This window comes from Protopterus annectens, chromosome 5.part0 (assembly GCF_019279795.1).
Source record: "Protopterus annectens isolate FY-2018-M chromosome 5.part0, PAN1.0, whole genome shotgun sequence".
Taxonomy (NCBI): Eukaryota; Metazoa; Chordata; order Ceratodontiformes; family Protopteridae; genus Protopterus; species Protopterus annectens.
The window spans coordinates 1,848,991,747-1,849,012,932 of record NC_056735.1 but is presented as its reverse complement, the minus strand read 5'-3'; the positions used below and the strand labels follow the sequence as shown (position 1 = coordinate 1,849,012,932).

The following is a 21,186-nucleotide window of genomic DNA, read 5'->3' as shown; positions in this document are numbered from 1 at the left end:
ATATTCAATATTCTTTTTCATTTACTTGCTTTCTCTTAAAACTTGTTAGTATATAAAGCGAATGGACTTAACTGAGTCATTTTCCTATGCCAGAATGAGAAAAAAGCACACAGATTTTTCTTTTGTCATGCTCTTTTAACCAGATCTTGTTTTTATATTACAGTGCCTACAATTTCTTAAATCTGAACAAGGAGAAAGTGAAAGAAGGGAGAATGAAAAAAAGGAGCACCAATTTACATTAGTGTCCCAATTACACTTAAAAATAACTGAAAAAAATAAGTTATAACACACAGAGAAAACCATGCATCACTTAAATTGTAGTATTAAGAAAAAAAATTGTTTTACTTACAGGTAACTTTCTCCCTCCTCTTCCCCGCCCCTGATTATTTGTCCAAACATTAATGACATGAAGTAGAGCATATGCTTTAGAGTCCCCTATAAGTTTAACAAAGTCCAAAAAAGTCCAATATTTCCAGTTTTTCTTGTTCTGTCCTGGTTCATAATTATTATTATTGCTTTGTAATCCCACATTCATTAATTTCCAAGTTACTGATTTTATTTTCCAAACATTAATGACATGAAGTACGGCATATGCTTTAGAGTCCCCTACAAGTTTAACAAAGTCCAAGAAAGTCCAATATTTCCAGATTTTCTTGTTCTATTCCTGTTTATCTCCATCTCCTTAATCCTGTCACTGCGTCATTTCCAGTGCACCCTTGATTCTTCTAGTCAACGCCTGTGCTTTTTTCCTTCTCTCAAGCATTTTCTGGTGAAACACTAGGAAAGGATTCACTGACATGGTCTCTATGTGGTCTTTATTACCACAGAAACAAGAAGCAGAATCTCCTTCTGTTTCACAGCTTACATTTTGTTGGACAAACTTTTGTATTTCTTCCTTAGCATGTACTTCAACAAAAAATGATTTTGTTCCTTCAGGGAAGAAAGATAGCTGGGTACAGCAGTTTGAATCTCATACCTGCTTCTCGATACTCCCTAAATAATGGAATACATTTATTCCTCTTCTTTCTGGTGTACAATGAGTAATCATTTTCCACAACGACTTTACTCTCTCCCACTTTTAGTACTTTGTCCATCTGGCACAGTTTTGTCAGAATCAACTCCTTCTGCTGGTAAGACTGCATCTTTACTATTAAAGGTCTAGGTTGTTTTCTCATAACCAGGTTTGGAGCATACACACAATGCACCCTTTCAATTAACAACTCTTTCTGTGGAACACCAGTCCAGTTGCTTATTTGTTGTTGCATCTTTCGGCTTTTCCCGGTTAGGGGTCGTCACAGCGGAACTCCGGTCCGCTAATGATTGGTAGTTGATTTTTATGTGCCGATTTACCAGCCCTGATGCACAACCTTCAACGAAGGTATGCCCATTCACGCATGTCTCCACGCAGAAGACGCTCTAGCTGAGGATTGAACTGGACAGCGTCTTACTGTGAGGCGACAACGCTACCACAGCACCACTACCGCGGATCAATACAGTCTGTTCCTTCCAATTTCTCAGGTACAGTAGAAATTCTCAGGTTTTCCCTACATGCTCTGTCCTCTAATTTGATTATTTTTTTAAACACCTCTTCTTGTGTATTCAGCCAGCCTTTTCTTCATTTTGACCTTTGAGTTTTGCAGGTTTATCACCTTAACTGAGTATCCGTTTAAAGCTTCTTTCATTTTTTCCAGCCATTTATTGTTTGAGTTGACATACTCCATCAGCATTTAATTTATTTTAGTCTGTGTGCAATTGCTTTATACTTTCCCCAAGGGTACTGGAAGTCATGTCTGGAGCTTTTTGCCAAACAGCTACAGTATTTTCCCAGTCAGATTTTTGTCACCTTTTGTAGTTGATTTTCCTTCAGGTCCTCTCCATTTCTTTTTTCCTTGCATCCAGGCAGTGCACTTATTAGCCAGTTACTGAAATTTACTTAGAAATCCAGGTCCACTGGCTTTCTCTACTAGGTTTCTGTTTTCATACTGGGAGAGCTAGATTTAAGTTGTTGCTCAATGTGCAGTCAACTTGAAAGCTGTCTATTTTCTGCAATCAAGTCCACCAATGATGATAACATACTACAGGAGGGGGCTAACACAGACAAAGGTCTGGTGCCAAAGCCACATGGTCTATAAATAAACAAAAATGTGTCTTTATTTTGGCCTTCTGCAAAGTGGAATTCCCTGCTAATTACAGCATTGGCAACACTCCCCCATACTGAAACCCAGTGGTGCAAGACCTGGGATTACACAGAGATGGCAATATGAACTCTGACCACCAAGTGTCCACAGTGGTACAGAAAGGTTACGTTGTGCACCTCAAGTCAGGCCATCATATTCAGATTTGAGGATTATATAACAGCACTGTACTTGAACCTCATCAGATCACTAATACAATATAATGCTCCCTTTTGCATATAACTCACCAGACACCTGCAGGAGCTAGAGAGAACACATGGGTTTCTCACCAAGAAAATACAGGGCCTATAAACCATGCCAAGATGTATGTGGATAGATTGAAATCCCTATCACTGTAATCTGTATTGTACAGGATGAGGTGAAAATGCTAATAGCAGTGTCCCACATGCTGGTGTAAAATGCACTCTGCAATGTCAAACAAGGGGACAAACACACACACACACAAGTACAATTGACTGCAGTGAGAACAGAGCCCCTTCCTAAGTACACTAAATAGATAACTCTGTATTTAAGGCAAGCGCCACAGTTGAAGTCTGACTCGGAGAGGATCAGACAACACTTTATGACATCAAAAGAGTCTGGTGAGGAGAAAATGCAAATAGTGTCCCACATGCTGGTGTAAAATTCACTCTATAATGTCAAACAAGGGTACAAACACACGCACACCCTATTTAACTGCAGTGAGAACAGAACCCCTACCTACCCAAGTGCACTGACTAGGGAACTCTGTATTTAAGGAAGCACCACAGCTCAAGTCTGACTAGGAGAGTGTCAGACAACACTTTATAGCTGATGAAATCAGAAATGTCTGGTCATGAGAAAATGCTAATAGCAGTGCTCCACATGGTGTAAAATGCACTTTATAATGTCAAGCAAGACCACAAACACACACATTCCCCAGCTGACTGCAGTGAGAAGATAACCCATACCTATCTAATTACACAGATTAGAGAACTCAATACTTTAAGCAAGCACCATGGCACAGGTCTGACTCTTACAAGGCTGCAGGACAACTTATGGTAGATGACATCAGCACTGGATGCTGGAGAGAAGATGTTGGGAGGCCTGTATGAAATGGATGTGTAGGCTTGTGCAAGTGTCAAAATACTGTAAATCCATTGGTTTGGAGTGGTAACTGTCAGATACACACTTATGCTCTTCTGGCTAGATAGACACACACACACACACACACACACACACACACACACACACACACACACACACACACACACACACACACACACACACACACACACACACACACACACACACCTCAGTTGAATGCAGTGAAAACAGAACCCTCACCTAACTATACAGACTAGAGAACTCAGTACCTTAATCAAGTGTCACAGCACAAGTCTGACTCTTACACAGCTGCAAGACATCTGGTGGATGACATCAACACTGCTTCTTGGAGAGAAGATGTTGGCAGTCCTGCAAGAAATGGATGTGTATGAATGTTCAACTGTCAAGATATTATATGTTCTGCATGTTACCAGATTGATGAGTGTGTAATGTGTAGTATGTGGTGGTTGTGTTCCAGTGTTCAGGTAAACCTTAAGAGACAGCTTTACAAACTACATGCAAACAGGTATTCACATTATTACAAGTATTTGAAAATCTGAATATGTAGTGTCATTCTAAAGATGTGCATGGTATGTAATACAACATTTATTATTAATTTATGTAGTGTAGGTGATATATTTGTGAACAAGTACTGAGACCAGGGTTGCAGTGCATAGGGGGGAGGTAAGACATGGCTGCATAGCAAATAGGTGAGGGCCTTCATTTTTTGTGCTTCACATGTAGTTTCATGGTAAGAAGACTAAGTGGACAGTAAACAAAAGTAATGCATGCTATGATTTACTTTGCACAGTGCAATGGCAAACAGTTGGTTTGCTCGATGGTTGGCAATGTGTTAGTGCATGCAAGATATACATTTCCAATGCTTTCCCTGTTTGCTCATAGTTAAACAGTGCACAAACGTGAGGATCATTACTAAAATTATTAGAGTTAGTACTGAATGTATGAAAAACACCTGCTGCAGATGTAAAAGTATTGATAGATTTTTTCAGCCCAGGTGATACTGGGTTTGAATACAGGTGTATGTGACAGTTTTAAATAATTAGTGGTAATGCAATGGAATTATTCTTTATACTGCATTCACTGTTTGCGTCTGTGTGTTGACATAGCGCAGCATGTTTAGGCAGCATTGTGCAGAGGTAACTGCACCAATGAAGAGTCATTCACTCTGCTCAACCACAAAGGCCAAAAAGTGAAGGGCTTTTTTTGATACTTATGTTTGCTGTGCATGATTTTATTTTTTTAAAAGATTATAGGTGTTTAAATGGGGTAGATAGGAAAGTGGTGAAATGGGGAGCAAACAGGGGAAAGAACAAAGGGAAAGAAACACAGGAATGTGTAGGAGGGAGGTAGGAAAGAACCACAACTATCCATTTCTTTAAAAGTGTAAAATGAAAATATATACAGAATATTAGCTGAATTTGAACTGTCACCTCCACAAAGATGGGTGACAACAACACAATCATGTTGCATAGCCAATTGGACCAAATCAAGTGTGTCAAGAAGACGTGTGTGAAATGGACAGATATCTATGGGAAGATATTTTTTGTGGGACAGGTGCCCATTTGTTTTTTTTATTACAGTAAGACAGGAATGTTGGGTAAGGGACACTGGTATTTCTTGGGCAGGTAAGCTGGGTCGGTGAGGACGCAAATGCAAACAAACAAGACAAGACACAGAGGCAGTGAGGGACACAAAAGGTTGGGGAATACCATGACTGGGATGAAGGATGGCACAATGCAAGCTTATGCCCATCAAACATGCAGCAAGTGAGAATCTAGTCCTCACCCATAGGACTGTTATTACTGTGCCCTTACTCCGCTGGGTGCTGCAGTGCTTTATGTCTTCTCCTATGGGCCACGAGGGAGAGCAGCCTCTCCATCAGCGTAGCCGTTCACCAATGGTGCTGTGTACAACCCTATGCACCAACCCTTGCATCTCCTGGTGGGTGATGAAATCCCCACCCCTGCCACTAGTCCTGGATGGTACCCCAGCAACAGCGGCTGCAGCAGTGCTACCTGATGGTGCAGGTAGTACAGGGTCAGTAGAGGCAGTGTTGCCAGTTTGGGTCCCAAATGTACTGGAGCCGGTGGAGTGGAAGCAGGATGACCCACTGGGGTTGGCCTACATCACTGTGGTGTGACGTATTTAGTGATCTGTTACAAAAGGATAACATGGACACATTTTAATGACACATAACAGAAAATAAAAAAAAAGAGATAAGGGTTGGAGTGAGAAAAAAAAAAGGTTAAATTAGTACCATCATATGTGACATACAATGCACTATCATAATTATACAACTATTTTATCTGAACTATTACATTTAAGTATACATCCTAACAAGTACAAATTATAATTACAGATTGCTCAAAGTAATCCTTGCAATGTGCATATATTGCACATATGCTTGGTCAAGGTATACTGTCTATGCACTAACCCAGGCATCTCCTGGCAGATGATGAAATCCCCACCTCTGCCACTACTCCCGGAGGGTACCAAAGCACTAGCTACCGGGGCAGTGCTACCTGAGTGTGCAGGTAGTGCGGGGGCGGCACAGGCCGTGTTGTCAGGTTGGGTTCCAGATATACTGGCCATCGGTGCAGGAGCCACTGGAGCAGGGGCAGGCTGACCCACTGGTGTTGGCCTACTTTGCTGTGCTGTGAAGCCTTTAGTGATTTGTTAAACATGGATGACATGGACACATTTTGTCAACACATAATATAGAAAATAAAAAAAAGAGATGAGGGTTGGGTTGAGAGAAAAAAAGAAATAAAATTAGTAGCAACATATGTGACATACAATGCACTATCACAATTATATAACTATTTTATTGTAAATATTATATTTAAGTATACATCCTAACAACTACAAACTATAATTATGGATTGCTTAACACAATCCTTGCAGTGTGCATATGTTGCACATATGTTTGGTCCAAGTATACTGAATACAGTTAACAGCGGGGCATTTAAGCCACCTGTATAGAGTTTAATTTATGTAATATTATTAAAGAAATGCTGTATTGTATAGTTGCTACTCGTGGCATTTGAACCCACAACTTCTGACTAGTCTTACACCTGACTCCTAAACTTGGTTTGTGCTACAGAATGAAGCATGCATACTTGCTGTTACAGTTAGAATATGCATGCTCACTTTGCTACTACTGTATAGAAACAAAAAAAATCTATCATTGACTTTTAAAGCTACAATAATACTTCTCTTGTGCTGCATACATACCACTTGTTTCCCTCAGTCTCTCCAGATGATCATCATAAGCCTGCCAATTCAACTCAATTTCGGCATTAGCTGTGAAAAGAAGAGCAGAAGAGAATTAAGCATACCAGTCTTGCCTATATTTAGCTTTCTATGTATTAAAAATTCTCTTTATTAGCATACTTACACAACTGTGGGATGTCACCAGTTTGAAACTCCATCAACCACTGGTTGAGTGTATCCCTCTTGTGCTTTTGTAGATCATTGAAGTGGTGCCTACACTGTTCTCTAGTGTGTGGGATGCCAGGCACACTGGATACAGCCTTAGCCAAACTACTCCAAGCCTCAGACTTGTACTGCGAGTCAGAATAGTCCCCTGCAGAAGCCTTTGGCTGTGGTGCTTTACCAGGAGTCCAGTAAATATTCTGGACTCTTGAACACCCCCACCTTTGCACCATAAACTAGGCACCTTCCCCTCTAACTCTAGACATGTCTAATGCCAAAAGTATAGCAATGGCAAGTAATGATTTCCCACCAATTCCTGTTATCACATTACTAGTAGTGCGCAAACCCAAGCAATGATGCCAACCACATTTGCACCATGTTAAGCAGACAGCAGCAGTGCCAAGCAGGTTGGAAATTTTTTTTCAATTGGGAGGTTAATCTGACACTTGACATTAGTTTGAGGGATGTCTGTTGCTGTAACTGTTAGGTGAGTTAACTTTGCAGACAAATATCGTGGGCATAAATTTCATGACCTGATGCATTTTTTTTTGGTTTTATACACAGATAAAATTGATTTGGGATTCAAGTTTATGCATAACGGACAAAAATATTCTTCCAAAGTGGTGATTTTCCATATTTGCCACAGAATAAGTGCTGCTCATAGTCATGAACCATTCATAAATACAGCTGACAGTTTGAGGTGTTAACCATGTGTGTGTGTGACCTGACAAGGTTCTAGTAAACGGATTAATTTGTGTATGTGTCTTATTTAAGTGTGATGGGCATCCAAGTCCAGATAGCAGAATTATACTTACAGAAATATAGCAGACAGTATACCCTCAGTCATACATCTGAAAACACAGTAAGGGTGTCATATACCTCATACATAAACTTAATATCAGCTTGTCTATCTGAAGTGTTCTAAGTGAGCTTGAATATAATGTGAAATTGAATAACAGTAAAAATGTCTTGAATGTCCTGTATTATTACCCAGGACCATGTATATGGCAGTCCTGCACTTTTACCTGTCGTCTCAAGAATATTGAAATAACACTTGTATATTTTCTGTTCATTGCTATAAAATGACAGTCACAACAGTAAATATATGTTGCAATTCCATTATTAGAACCCAGGACCATCTGTATCACAGCCCTAAACTTACACATGCAGCCACAGGAATAGTTGAATGATAGCTGCATAACTCCCTATTCATTCTTAAATTCTGTGTGTTAACTGCCGTGCAATGCCACTTAGAGTGTTTCCACAGTGCCCAACAGAATTAATAGAATGTATCCATTTTAAATTGGGTGTCTGCATCCTGTTTGCAGGCGTTCGATGGCTGCAGGTATTGGGGAATGTTGCTAACTGCTGGTCAATGTCGCTTAGTGGTGTTGAGTATTGAAAAACAAAAATTATAACAATGTATTCTTTTTGACCTTTACACTGTCTATGCCCTGTTTACACATGTTCTCTCTGCTTCCTGAGTGGGCCACTATTCCAGGTTTGTGCACTGCTAAGCATTGCAAAAATGAGATAAGTACAGCTAAACCTGACATTCATCGTGTTTCTCCATTCCCCTGTTTGCACTAAGCCATGCACCATGCATACACTGGCATTAAAAAGGGGGAAAATGAGGTGAAATGAAGAAAAGAAATGTATTAAATAAAATAACACTACAAAATTTATGTTGGTACACATAAAACATTTTTACAAAAGTCTAGATTTGAACTCTCACTCCAATGAACATTCAAAACACACTAAAGGTGTCTTATCCCTCTTTGCCACACAAACAGCTTTCCAACAGAGAACTGAAATCATTGTGCATACAACCAAATGCAACATCATTCTCAGTACTAACAAAAAATATGACAGTTGTTTATACATGTATTAATTTCAGATGTAGTGCACCGAGTGATCACACAACCATGTATGACTATTGCTTGCAAATGTTTTATCTCTCTGTGTTTGTTGCTCATTCTTGTCTTATCTAAGCAGTAATCTGAGATATGCAGTCTGCAAGGTATTCTGTTTCATTGTACTTCAAATGTGTGAGGATATTAAATGGTAATGTACAGTAGTACATGAAGGGGAGGTTGGATGTTACTGAACAGAAACTATGAAATGTGTGCTGCTTACTTTCATTTAAAACCTTGATACAATTACTTATACAATTTGTATGTCTAACTTGGCTAACACACACTGGAGGTAGGGCAGTCTGAAATGCTGTTGTGTTTTCCTTCTCAGTTGCAATCCACTGTCACAAAACACTGAGGGAGTGCCTGCACTATGTTTACATCAGCTACATGGAGCCAAGTAATTGGGATTCAGCAATTCTAAGAGATCACACCTCATTTGCGTCTTCACTGTGCTCACAACCCTGAATCTACACCATAAAAAAGAACCATATAGCTAGGGAACTTGAAGTTGAGGAGACGTGCTTATATGGATAACACAGAAGAGGATATTACTTTGGGATATATCTGCACAGAAGACTACTGACCTTGATAATATATGCTTGCATGTTTTAGCTATGTACTGCATATGCTAAAATGTCATTAAGAAAAAAAATACACACACACACACACACACACACATATATATATATATATATATATATATATGTATATATATATATATATATATATATATATATATATACATATATGCATTAGCAAATGCTATTTTATCTGTATGCATTTCTTAGAACTGTATTGATGACATACGCATGTTTGTTAGGCATTTCACTTTCTCAGATGCACAGCCTTTTTAACTGCCATCACAAGTGCTAATGTTACAACTGTTTTTCTCTGTGCACTCTTCTATTGTTATTTCCATGAAATGTAAATGTCCAGTATTGTCAATGACACAGGGATGTCTCCTTCTAGGATGGACCTGGACCATACACTCCTCTAGGGGAGGGCTTGCCACAGGCAGACATTGCTGACAATAGCTTAAAATGGAATGCTCTATGTTAAATCTGTACACATGTTTCAGGGACAGTTTATTTGATAGCACTTTTAGCATTTCACTGATGGTCTGTTAGCAAAATGTATCATTTGCCTGTTCCTTTGGAGGTGGGAGATCAAAGTTGCATTTCTGTTTTGGCACAAACAAGATATTTTGCTATTGTTACTCTCCTTGTTTTAGATCCAACCTTGCTTTGTGTGCGATTGTAATATGTTACAACTACACAATTCCTTTTTATATTTGGATATCTTGACTGTTTTATGTTTCTCTAGTGAGTAATAGTGAAATGCTACCTTTTATGTGTTATCTCAAAACAGGACTTTTAGTTATGTGACACTTATGTTTATTATTTTTCTGTTGTGTTTTAGATCACCTAGGATTATGGCACCCAGGCATTCCAATCCCCCAAAGCCCCCCTTCAGTGACCCTGAGAATGAGGTCAAAGTGGAAGCTTTTAGGTGACATGGTACCTTTCTTCTTGAGAGGGGAACGTGGAGATATGTCAGCCAGAATGCAAATTTGGCAGAAAACAGTTGCTGATGTGAATGCAGTAGATGACCACAGCAGGACATATGATCAGGTGTGCCATAGGACCACTGACATGATTTCATCTGCACGGAGAACAGCTGCAGTGGCCTGTGAATGGATGGGTACAGGGGGGGCTGCTGCTACAGAGCCACCACTAACAGCAAATGAAGAGTTCCTGTCCACTGTTAGGGATCCAGACAGCTCTCTGGAAAGTGCAGAACAGCATGTCATTGACGTTGGTACTAGTTTCAGGGAGAACAAGTATGTCCCAGGAGGAGCTTTCAGGAAGCTTATCTATCTCAACTTTTAAATACTTCTTGTATAGTAAAATATTAACAAGAATACTTAAGTTCTTTTTAAGATTAAATTCATTTGGGTTAGTTGTATATTGATTACACATGGGCTTAGGGTGGACTTGTCATCCAAGTTATTGTTAATAGTATTGTTAATGGACATATAAAGGGAAAAATGTTTAACCCCCCCCCCCCCCATGTTACTGTTAACTGTGATGATGGTGTCCTTACCTTTTGCTTAACTTCTTCCAGGACCATTATCCATGGGATGCATAGCCTTGTCTGCACATGGTAAGCCAAATATTTTTTGTCAGTAGTGATGAGCAGTTCAAAGAAATATTTATTTTATCCCTATATGTGATGTAGGTGTCAGGACTGTTGTGTGTATTGCTTTACTGTTTGTAGTAGCGGTACTACTTAGTTTGTTAGCATACATTTGATTACAGTAGTGTGGCTAGTAATTTATTTCCTATGTTTGCTGCTTATTATCACAGGCGATCCTGAAAGTGGAAGTATATGACCCTTACCACCTGATATCAGAATATCGGCAGACTCTGATGATGGTGGTGGCCAAACAGAGGCACAGTCAGGGGTACAGAGGCTGAACTGACACTGAGGTTGACATTCAGCCATCCCCTGTAATTTCCTTGGACACAGCCAATAGGCCTACCCCAACCCATTCCAGTGAGCTCTCAGGTACTGGACAGGTGGGTGGAAGGTCAGACACTTGATCAGAGAAGTGTGGTTACTGACCATGCAAGAGGGTTGTTAAGGGTGCTTGGAGGAGGCCTGCTGTCCATCCCCCACCAAATCCAGGTGTGTCTTCCCGTGCCACTTGATGTATATTTAAGGCTGTCATGGAGATGCAGGCACATTCCTGTTGGTCCTCCCGAGAAATGTTTAGGGTTGCAGATTTGGCACAGGCTGACATGCGTGACTGCCTCCACCATGTTGCTGATTCAATAGATCATATGAAAGACACACTGGAACAGGTAGTGCCTATGATGGAACGCCTGCTGGGAGGGGGCAGCATCTGTGTGTGCACAGGTCAGCCACATCATCTGCTGTTAGCTGATGTGGCCATGCCCAATCATGCTCCCATAGTGGCACTTCTTCCAGTGCTCCATCAGTGGCTGAGGTGTCCATACTCAGACATGGCAGGCCATGGGGTTGTGGTCCTGGATGTCCTTGTGACAGAAGGTCATACAACAGACATCAGTCACATTCAGGTAGCAGCAGTGCATCTGACAGCAGGCATAGATGTGCCAGTGCAACTCTTGGCAAAGCCAGTTCTTGTGATCGGGTATGATGAACTGCCATTTCTACCATGCATGGATCACACTGTCCGACATACCAAGAAATAGAGCTAGCACAGAGCTTGGCTGTTTTCTGCAGACGCTCACACCAATTTCACCTGGAGGACCCCTACACAAACACACACACACACACACACACACACACACACACACACACACACACACACACACACACACACACACACACACACACACAAAATAGTTACACGGTTCAGCTGTGAAGCTTATAGCTCATTTTGTCTGACTGGCCATTTGTTACTTTACCCGAATGTCTGCCTGCTTCTCTTTCTTACACACACACTCAGTGACCCTTTGTGTCAGCCAAGGCTTCTTAACACCCCCCCCCCCAGCACCCAGTGCAAGTGATGACAACTGTGCCTTATCTTTGTTTTCTATCTTTTGGATTTTTGGATTCAGGGATACATAACATTTGTGTCTGATGCTCAGGGTGTATAGCTGACTCACTGCTTAGTATATCTGCATTTGTTGTGATGTTGTTTTACTATTGTACATTTGACATATTTTGGTCTTAGAAAGTTAGACAGTTGATACAATCAAGCATTTTTTGCATCAGTACTTTTAACAATCTTCTGAGGGTTGTGAAAACTGAAAATGAAATGTGTCTCATTACTTTCTGATTTCTCTCTTTAATGATTTCCCAGTACAGAAATATGAGGCCAAACTGAGGACATTGGTGGCCATTAGTACTTTTGAGAGGTATGAATGTGTGAATCTTTGATACCTGAGGCCTACTACTTGATATATGACATTTGTAGTCACATAAGTCTCTGCTGTCAAGTGTTAAAGTCATTTCTGTACAAATCGCCCACCTTTTATTTGCTTATATTACCAATTTACCAATTTACAACATGGGACTGCGGTGGTGGTGCTGCGGTAGTGTTGTCGCCTCACAGTAAGACGTTGTCCTGTTTGATTCTCAGCTAAAGCGTCTTCTGTGTGGTGACATGCGTGAATGGGCGTACCTTCGTTGAAGGTTGTGCGTCAGAGCTGGCAACTCGGCATGTAAAAATCTACTGCCATTCATTAGCGGACCGGAGTTCAGCTGTGATGACCCCTAACTGGGAAAAGCCGAAATATACAACAACAACCAATTTACAACATGCAAGGATATGTCATTCATTCATATTATTACACAATACACTCCAGGTTCAACACTTACCTTTTAAATCCAGCAGTTGCAACAGTTTTAGTTCAGGGCTGACTCTGCTAGCAGTACACAGTCATTACCTGGGTAGGTAAAGGTTGTGGTGTTGCCTGGCATCAATGTTACCATATTTATGTGCATAGGGTGAAGGTTTTAGCCCCTTAGGTGGTGAGTGAGTATTCTATTCATTGCCTCTTAGCCAATGCGAGGGCATACTGAGCATGCCTACATCTACCTACACCTACAGCAGGTGCTGGTTCCCCCTCTGACTCCTCACCTGCATGTGGCTGTGGTGCCCTTGGCATTGGTGGTGGGATGTGTGCCCTTTCCTCTTGTTGATTCTGCTGAAGTTGTTTCTCAGGATGATGGCACAGATGGTGAATATTGCAGTACATGTACATGGGTTGTACTGCACGGCTCCCCCAGATGCATCTAGGCATTGGAACTGAAACTTCAGCAGCCCAAACATACACTCTATGATACTTCTGGATTGAGCATGTACCTCATTATGGTGTTCTACTGCATGTGCATGTATGTGCGTGCACTTCTGATGGGTGTCATGAGCAATGGTTCCAGTGCATAACCTGCATCCCCCAGTAAATGACCATGTGGGATATCTCTCCTAGTGAACATCTGATACAGTTGGGAGGTGTGGTAACTGCCTCAGTTGCCAGCACAGACATTCAAGATGATTCCCTTGGCAGTTAATAAAGTGGAAGCCCTTTCTATTTATGTAGAGCCTTCCCTGTTCCCCCTGATGATGCCTTCATTTTTATATGTGTATAATCTATGGCACCCAGTACTTCAGGGTAGTGTGTTACAGGGTAGAACTCCTGCATATTTGTGACCCTGTCCTCGGGAGTACTGGGAAAATACATGTGGTCACTGGCATGTTGGAGCATAGTATTCCGGTATTGATGGAGAATCCTGGATGCTGATGCTTGTGACACCCCCACCATGTCCTCTGTTGATCTCTGAAAGGTTCCTGTAACTAAAATTCTAAGTGCTACATATACCTTTGTCTCCATTAGCATGGGTTCCCCTCGGTTTGCCTTGGGTCTGAGATGAGGATGACAGAGGTTGCAGAGTTCCTGTAGTGTGTCTCTATTCACCCTGTAATGCTCTACACTTTCTACATCATGCAGATTGTGATAAGTTAAACGGGTTATGAAAAATCTTCTCCTTTTTGATCGTGGTTTTAGTGTTTTGCACATACACATGACTTAAAACAACAGCAGCCCCTAACATTATTTCTGTGTAGCCTTCTTCCTGTGGCTGTATTCCAATAGGTTTTAGAATTCGCAGGGCAAACCGGCACTGAGTCTACACGGTTGCTTTATAGCTTGTTGAACAACTCCCCCATATTGGATTGGTTGATTAGAATACAATTCAGCTGCTTATGCTGTAATTAGTATGCCACAGTGTTTAGTGTGTTTGCTCTGCTCTACACACTGTGTAAAGCCACTTACTGAATCCAAAATAGTGCACTACGGTGTGCGCATCTAACAGACCGTGTAGGGTTTACTGAATCTGCCCTTAACTCTCACAGCTGCTACAAATAAATCATTTTGAGTAGCATCCATAAGAACTTTCTGAAAAGTTCTAGAATAAAGCATTTAGGAAAGCATTTATTTTGATGATCGCACAACATTAACGACTCTGTGCTTGAACACCATGAATGCACTCCATCACACCGAGCTTCTTACATAATAAATACCAAAGATATCCGATTGTTTAAGAGTATTTTGTACAGACGTAATTTGAAATGAAATTTATATGTTCCTTTTTGTATTCACAAAAATATTTGATGCAAGGACTTTAATCTATACATTAGCAAAGCACAAACAGAATTGCTTAAAATCTCCCTGCAAATTGAAATCTCGGATAAAATACTGCATTCTTCAAAAGTATTTTGGCCTCTTATAGTAGGTTTTTCAGACTGTCATGTATTCTTAGCACTCCATATACAGACTACGGCAGTCTGTTCATGAATTTCCGTAGCCCTCACCAAAACTTCATCTCTTCTCACATGCACGATGCTGTAATTTTAACTTTCCAAGCACTATCCTAGATGTCTCATGGTTTCATTAGTCACTTTTTTGTACACTTATTTTGCATTTTCTCTCTTGTATTCTTTTGTATATTATTTACAGGCAATGTTTTAATTTTACACACTTCCATTTCTACATTAAGCTTTCACTTACTTATTAGTCAATTCAGTCACCCTGGACACATCCAATGTTTTAAGTGTCAGCTCCATGTACGGTTTGCCTCTGTCATTTTTCATGCGACAGACGAATTTACTTCTGATTAATGAATTATACAAGTAAGCACATTCAGTCTTTTGCTATTTTTTTTAGCTCAGTCACATAAGCATTTACAGTTTCTTGAGTTCCATGATGTCTTCTGAAAAATAAATGGACCACAGTATGGTTTTAAACTTCACTCCTGTAACCGTGTCTTTTCTCTCTCCTCTGCTATGAGGTTAATGTATTATACATGTTTATAGCTTCTTCCCCATTGCCAGGTAAGAATGTTGTACACTACACTTTTTTGTTACTTTTCAGCAATTGCATACACTGATGCAGGTAGAACTTTGGGATCCAAAGTTCTAGATCTGCAAATAAGGTGCCATGCAGATTTAAGATAATGTTGCCTGTAGTGAAATCAAGGCTCAGAAAAATACTTTGGATAATGAAGATGAAAAACAAAAGAGACTGGTGATTCAGCATGTTCTAGTGAAAAGCTATTTGAAAAATTTTTTTTTTTAATCTTTATTGAACTTAAAATATCATAGTATCAACGACATCCATACAATCAACCTGTTACAGTTACTTTCTTTCCATTCTTCAGTTATACAGTCCATTTTAATGAATATCACAGTCCACCATCTTCACACCACCTTTTTCTTGATTTGATGCTGTTACATACATATTGTTACACTTTGCGTATATCTCCTTAGCAAAGCATTTGACTTTAAAATACAACATAGGCTCAAACATTCACATCAATAAATTTGCTTTGTGCCATACTAAGTTACATTTCTCATTATTACACAAAGAAATGGATGCATCTGACCAAAACAATATGGATCAACCACATCTACCATTACCTATATTGCTACTCCTTGTTCATTCCACTGTGCAAATATGCATACCGATTTTCCTTTTACCCACTCTCTAAATATTTTAATACTACTCTTTCCTTACCAACCAACTCATCATATTGTGATGCTCATGTATGGCAGGTGCTTTTACTCAATAAACTCCAAACCTTCTGCAGCATATAGTCAATAATACCAGATATACTGCCCTTACACAAAATAATTCTGCAAACATTACCTTTTATCACCGTCAGGCTTTTCTACTTAATTACATGTTAGCACAAATCCTTACTGCCAGAAGAGGATCAGCTAAGTGCTTAATGTTTAATTATTTTCTGCTTATTCCTCAATTCTTGAATAAAAGGATGACAACTGTAAAGTATACCATTGGCAAGAAGTAGCCTTAACTGAAAAACAAATCCCATCGTAATAGTCACCTTTCCATATCTCATGCTCCACACAAAGTGATGAAGGGCATTCCAACAGCAATTCTTTAGATTATATTACATACCATTAGCCGAAGTGTAGCAATACCAAAGGAAACAGTGCAATATATCTATAAAGAACTTACTTCATTACTACTTTCTTTGACAATCTCCTCCTTAGCTTCTTCTGCACGATCCTTGTTTCTACAAACCATGTGAACTATTCCACCTGGAAGGAAAAGTAGTTTCTCATTGCTAACGTTCTTCAACTGCTTGAATGTTTATTTGTAAAACACAAAACTCTGACACATTATTAAATTTAAAATAAAGTAATACAGTTTCTTCTTCTTCCATAAATGTATTTTTTTCTAAAGTTTTACTACTTTACAGTTTTTGTATTTTTGATTCTAATTAACAGCCACGTGGATCAAATGCTTTACCATTCACAAACCAGCACATCTTGAAAAAGAATCCATAAGCAACAAAAGTGATTATTCCTCAAAAATACTGCAGTTACATATAAACAGTATCCACAGCTTTCAGTTGCATCCCAAAATAAAAATTCCTTTTGGCAAACCACGTGAATTCAAAATGCTGCTCCTCTCATCTGATTCTTCTTACACACATCAAAAACATAAAGAATTAGCCTTGTGTCACAGAGAAATGAAACCCTGACTACAGCTCAGGAGGTCACAACAGTTCATTTAGTGGTTTGGGTTTCTGACAGAACTGGCAAGGTGGAGAGGTATGTCTAAACTGGGACAGAGGGACCAGGATGATCTGGGCTTTGTGTTCAAACCCCAGTGTAGGTGCAGGCTCAAAACAATCACTGAGCTGGGCATGCAGAATGACTGATGGAAGATGTGATTGCCCTAGTGCCCAGGCCAAGTAAATCCCTAGATATTACCCTACGTTGCACACTCAGCCTACTGCTGTAATGTTGGCACACTGGACAGGATAGGGTCAAAGAAATGTCCAGTACATGCAGAAGATGATGCTGCAGGCACCTGCTATGATCCACCTTCAGGATATTACTTATTATTTCCCAATGTTGCTTTCCATTCTCCCTTCTCTCCCTGTCATCAGCCCCCAAAATGAAGGGGTAGTAATGAGACAGGTGGTCAGAACACTAGGATGAATGCCTGGCAACTGAGGGTCTAATTGCAGCACCAGGAGCAATAAAGAAATAAAAAAAAGAAAAATGCATAAATAAATAAAACTTTAAATCATTATTCATACTGAGTGTTGGGCATTTGTGAATCCCACCAAGTATTGGGCTTCAGCACTTAAAGAGAAGCAGTACATCCACAAGAAGACTTTTAACTTTAAAGTAACTATGGAAAATGGAATTAGCCATTCAAAGTGAGCATATGCACTTCTTGCGTTATCCTAATTGTGCATATCATACTGAATAATGTAATTAAAAGTGGACAGCACCACGGACATTCATTTAAACTGGAGCTATAAAAATAGCCCTTATAGAGCACTTGATGGTTGTCTAGAGGGCATATTAAGCAATAACTACGTAGAGAAAACTCACAAAGTACAGTTTTGTACCTACCATAAATGTAGATGTCCGATAGGTATGCATCTGCCGTCATCACATATGGGGTTGTCCTGCCTCAGGCAGCCCTTCGGTCGGCCGGATTCCAAAGTCTGGGTTCGGCATCGGCTGATGTTGCTCTTTCCCCAACGTCAGAGCGCCTGGGGTATAAAAGCTCACACCACGAGTTTACCTAGGTTTCGTCTTTAATCAGACTTCTTCAGAACACAACTGATACAAATAGTAAAGACTCAGCCTTTTATACATACTTGAGAATGACATCATCAAATAATCAATTAATCAATTAATTATTGTAAAGGCCAGCATTCAAAATAAAAGCAACAGTACAGACATTACTAAGAAGGCAATATACAAATACACAAGTTAAAAACAGCTCAAAAACAGTCATTTGAAACTAAAAAATGAAAAATGAAAGTTAAAAACTTAAATAAACATGCACCATAAATCAATTATTGCATAATCGTGTACTTTAAGTATTGCAAATATTACACCATGATCCAACTTAACCTAAAATATTCTTTAATCTTAAAATAGGCATAATGCTAATGCAGTCATTAATGCCTGGAAATACCAATGCATTAAGTTTCAGCTGCCATTTCATCTCACAAATATCTAAATGAACTTCCAGCATTCTCAAGTATGTATAAAAGGCTGAGCCTTTACTATTTGCATCAGTTGTGTTCTGAAGAAGTCTGAATAAAGACGAAACCTAGGTAAACTCGTGGTGTGATCTTTTGCAAGCTGGTTGCTTCCTTGGAGTCTATCTGCTGGTCTGTTGTAGTTCTGGTTGCTTTTTCAGTATGGAGAGTGGGGTATAAAAGCATCAGCCGACGCCATCTTCCTCAGTGTTTCTTGCCCCAGATGCCAGGTGCCCTCAAAGGAAGGCTAAATTTGGAGACATGCAATAAATTCCAAACATGCACATAAATATATAAATATATATATATATATATATATATATATATATATATATATATATATATATATATATATAAAACAAATACACCATAATAGATAACCCCAGCTAGCTATGAGAGGGAAAAAGTACCCAATAAATACCAAAGAGGGGAAGGAGGGAGGGTAAACCTGACTGCAGATGCATACCTATCGGACATCTACATTTATGGTAGGTACAAAACTGTACTATGTCCTTCAAGGATGCATCTGCAGTCATCACATATGGGTAGAATACCATAGCCAATCTGGGGGTGGAGGATCTATGTAAAGGATGGTGTAGCTAAAATGCCCTGCAGGACTGCCGTAGCAAAGCCTGCTCTGGATCTGGAATATAAAGGTAAATTGTAATGCTTGGAAAATGTATGCACGGAGCTCCATGTAGCAGCTTCTAAAATGTCTTTGGTAGCCACCCCTCTTAAGAAGGCTGTGGAGGTGGCTGTGGCTCTGGTGGAATGAGGTCTAATGTTAGCTGGTACAGTTTTTCCATGAAAGGAATAACAAAAACAAATGCAATTCCCTATCCATTTTGAAATTGTCTGTTTGGAAATTGCTTTTCCTTGTGCACCAGCAACATATGCTACCAACAGCTGGTCAGTTTTTCTGTAGCTTTTAGTTCTGTCCATGTAGTAGCGTAACTGTCTGTGTATGTCCAGGGTGTGCAGAAGTTTCTCCCCTTTGTTTTGTGGATTTGGAAAGAAGGTAGGCAGGTGAATAGCTTGGTTTAATGAGACCCTGGATACCACCTTTGGCATAAATGAAGGATTGGTTCTCAATGAGACTCTGTCCTGATGAAAAATAAGAAATGGCTGTACTGCCATGAGGGCATGTAAGTCAGATACTCTTCTTGCTGAGGTTATGGCCAGAAGGAAGGCGGTCTTCCAAGAAAGCAACTGTAGTTCTGCAGATGCTGCTGGTTCAAAGGGAGGCAGAGTTAGTTTTTCCAACACGAAGTTAAGGTCCCAAATAGGCACTGGAGGTGTCCTTGGAGGATTGATGTTTTTAATTCCTCTTAGGAACTGTCTTAGGAGAGGATGAGAAAAGACAGGTGGATCAGTATTGTACTCTGCTGAAATTGCTGAAGCATGAATTTTAATGGAAGAGTAAGACAGGCCATTGTGGAGCATTTCTGCCAAGTATTCCAGGATATGTGCCATGTTCATCACTGTTGCATCTAGGCCCTTTGTGGTGCTCCAAGTGTGAAATCTCTTCCATTTTGCTGAATATGCCTTTCTTGTGGAAGGCTTCCATGATGATATCCTTCACTCTCTTGGATAGCTTATCCTGAGGAGGAGTCAAGGTATTTTCCAGGCTGTTAGTTGCAAGGTTTTCAGGTTGGAATGCAGAGTTTTGTAATTGTGCTGTGTCAGGAGAAGTGGCCATAGAGGAAGAGGCCATGGTTTCGTGCGTGACATGCTCTTTAACAGTGGGTACCAGTGCTGTCTTGGCCAGTCCGGAGCTATCAGAATCACTTTTGGTTGCTCTGTCCTGATCTTCAGTAAGACCTTGGTCATTAATGGAAGAGGTGGAAATGCATACACTGTTAGAGTTCTCCAGCTGAAAGATAGGGCGTCCACTTTCCATGCTTGTGGGTGGTATGTCCTTGAGCAGAATTTCTTCAGCTGATGATCGTGGGGGGAGGCAAAAAGATCTATGTCTGGCCTTCCCCATGATTGTGTTATCTGTAGGAAGATGTCTGGGTGCAGCATCCATTCGTGTGCATCCATGATATTTCTGCTTAAGCTGTCCGCCAGTATATTGTCTTTTCCTGGCACAAACTGGGATTGCAGGTCTATATTGAGTTTCAAGGAAAGTTCCCAAAGATTCATTGCCAGTCTGCAAAGAGGGTAGGAATGGGTGCCCCCTTGCTTGTTTATGTGCCACATAACTGTGGTGTTGTCTGTCCTTATTAGCAGGTGGCCTTGATGCAGAAAGAGTTTGAAGGCCTCGATTGCATGTATCACTGCCAGCATTTCCTTTTGGTTTATGTGCATGCGTAGCTCCTTTTGCGACCATAGTCCTTGAATACATCTGCCCTCCATGTGTGCTCCCCAGCCAAGGTCTGAAGCGTCCGTTGTAATGGTTTGACTGGCTATTGGCTTGTTGAAGGGCAGACCCCTGTTTGACTGGCTTGCCTGAGCCCACCACAGAAATT

General features: G+C 40.2%; 1 protein-coding gene across 3 annotated transcripts in view; it reads right to left on the bottom strand.

Annotated features, from left to right (window-relative positions):
• DHRS12 (dehydrogenase/reductase 12) overlaps positions 1-21,186 on the bottom strand; it is a 345,812-nt gene that overhangs the window by 211,615 nt on the left and 113,011 nt on the right. For 2 of the 3 annotated variants that reach the window (XM_044071677.1, XM_044071676.1), the window contains exon 3: positions 16,660-16,742. The exons of the other annotated variant lie outside the window; for it this stretch is intronic. In XM_044071677.1, coding sequence (XP_043927612.1) covers positions 16,660-16,742 — 83 coding nt within the window. The remainder of the gene's footprint in view (positions 1-16,659; positions 16,743-21,186) is intronic. 3 annotated transcript variants of the gene reach the window in all.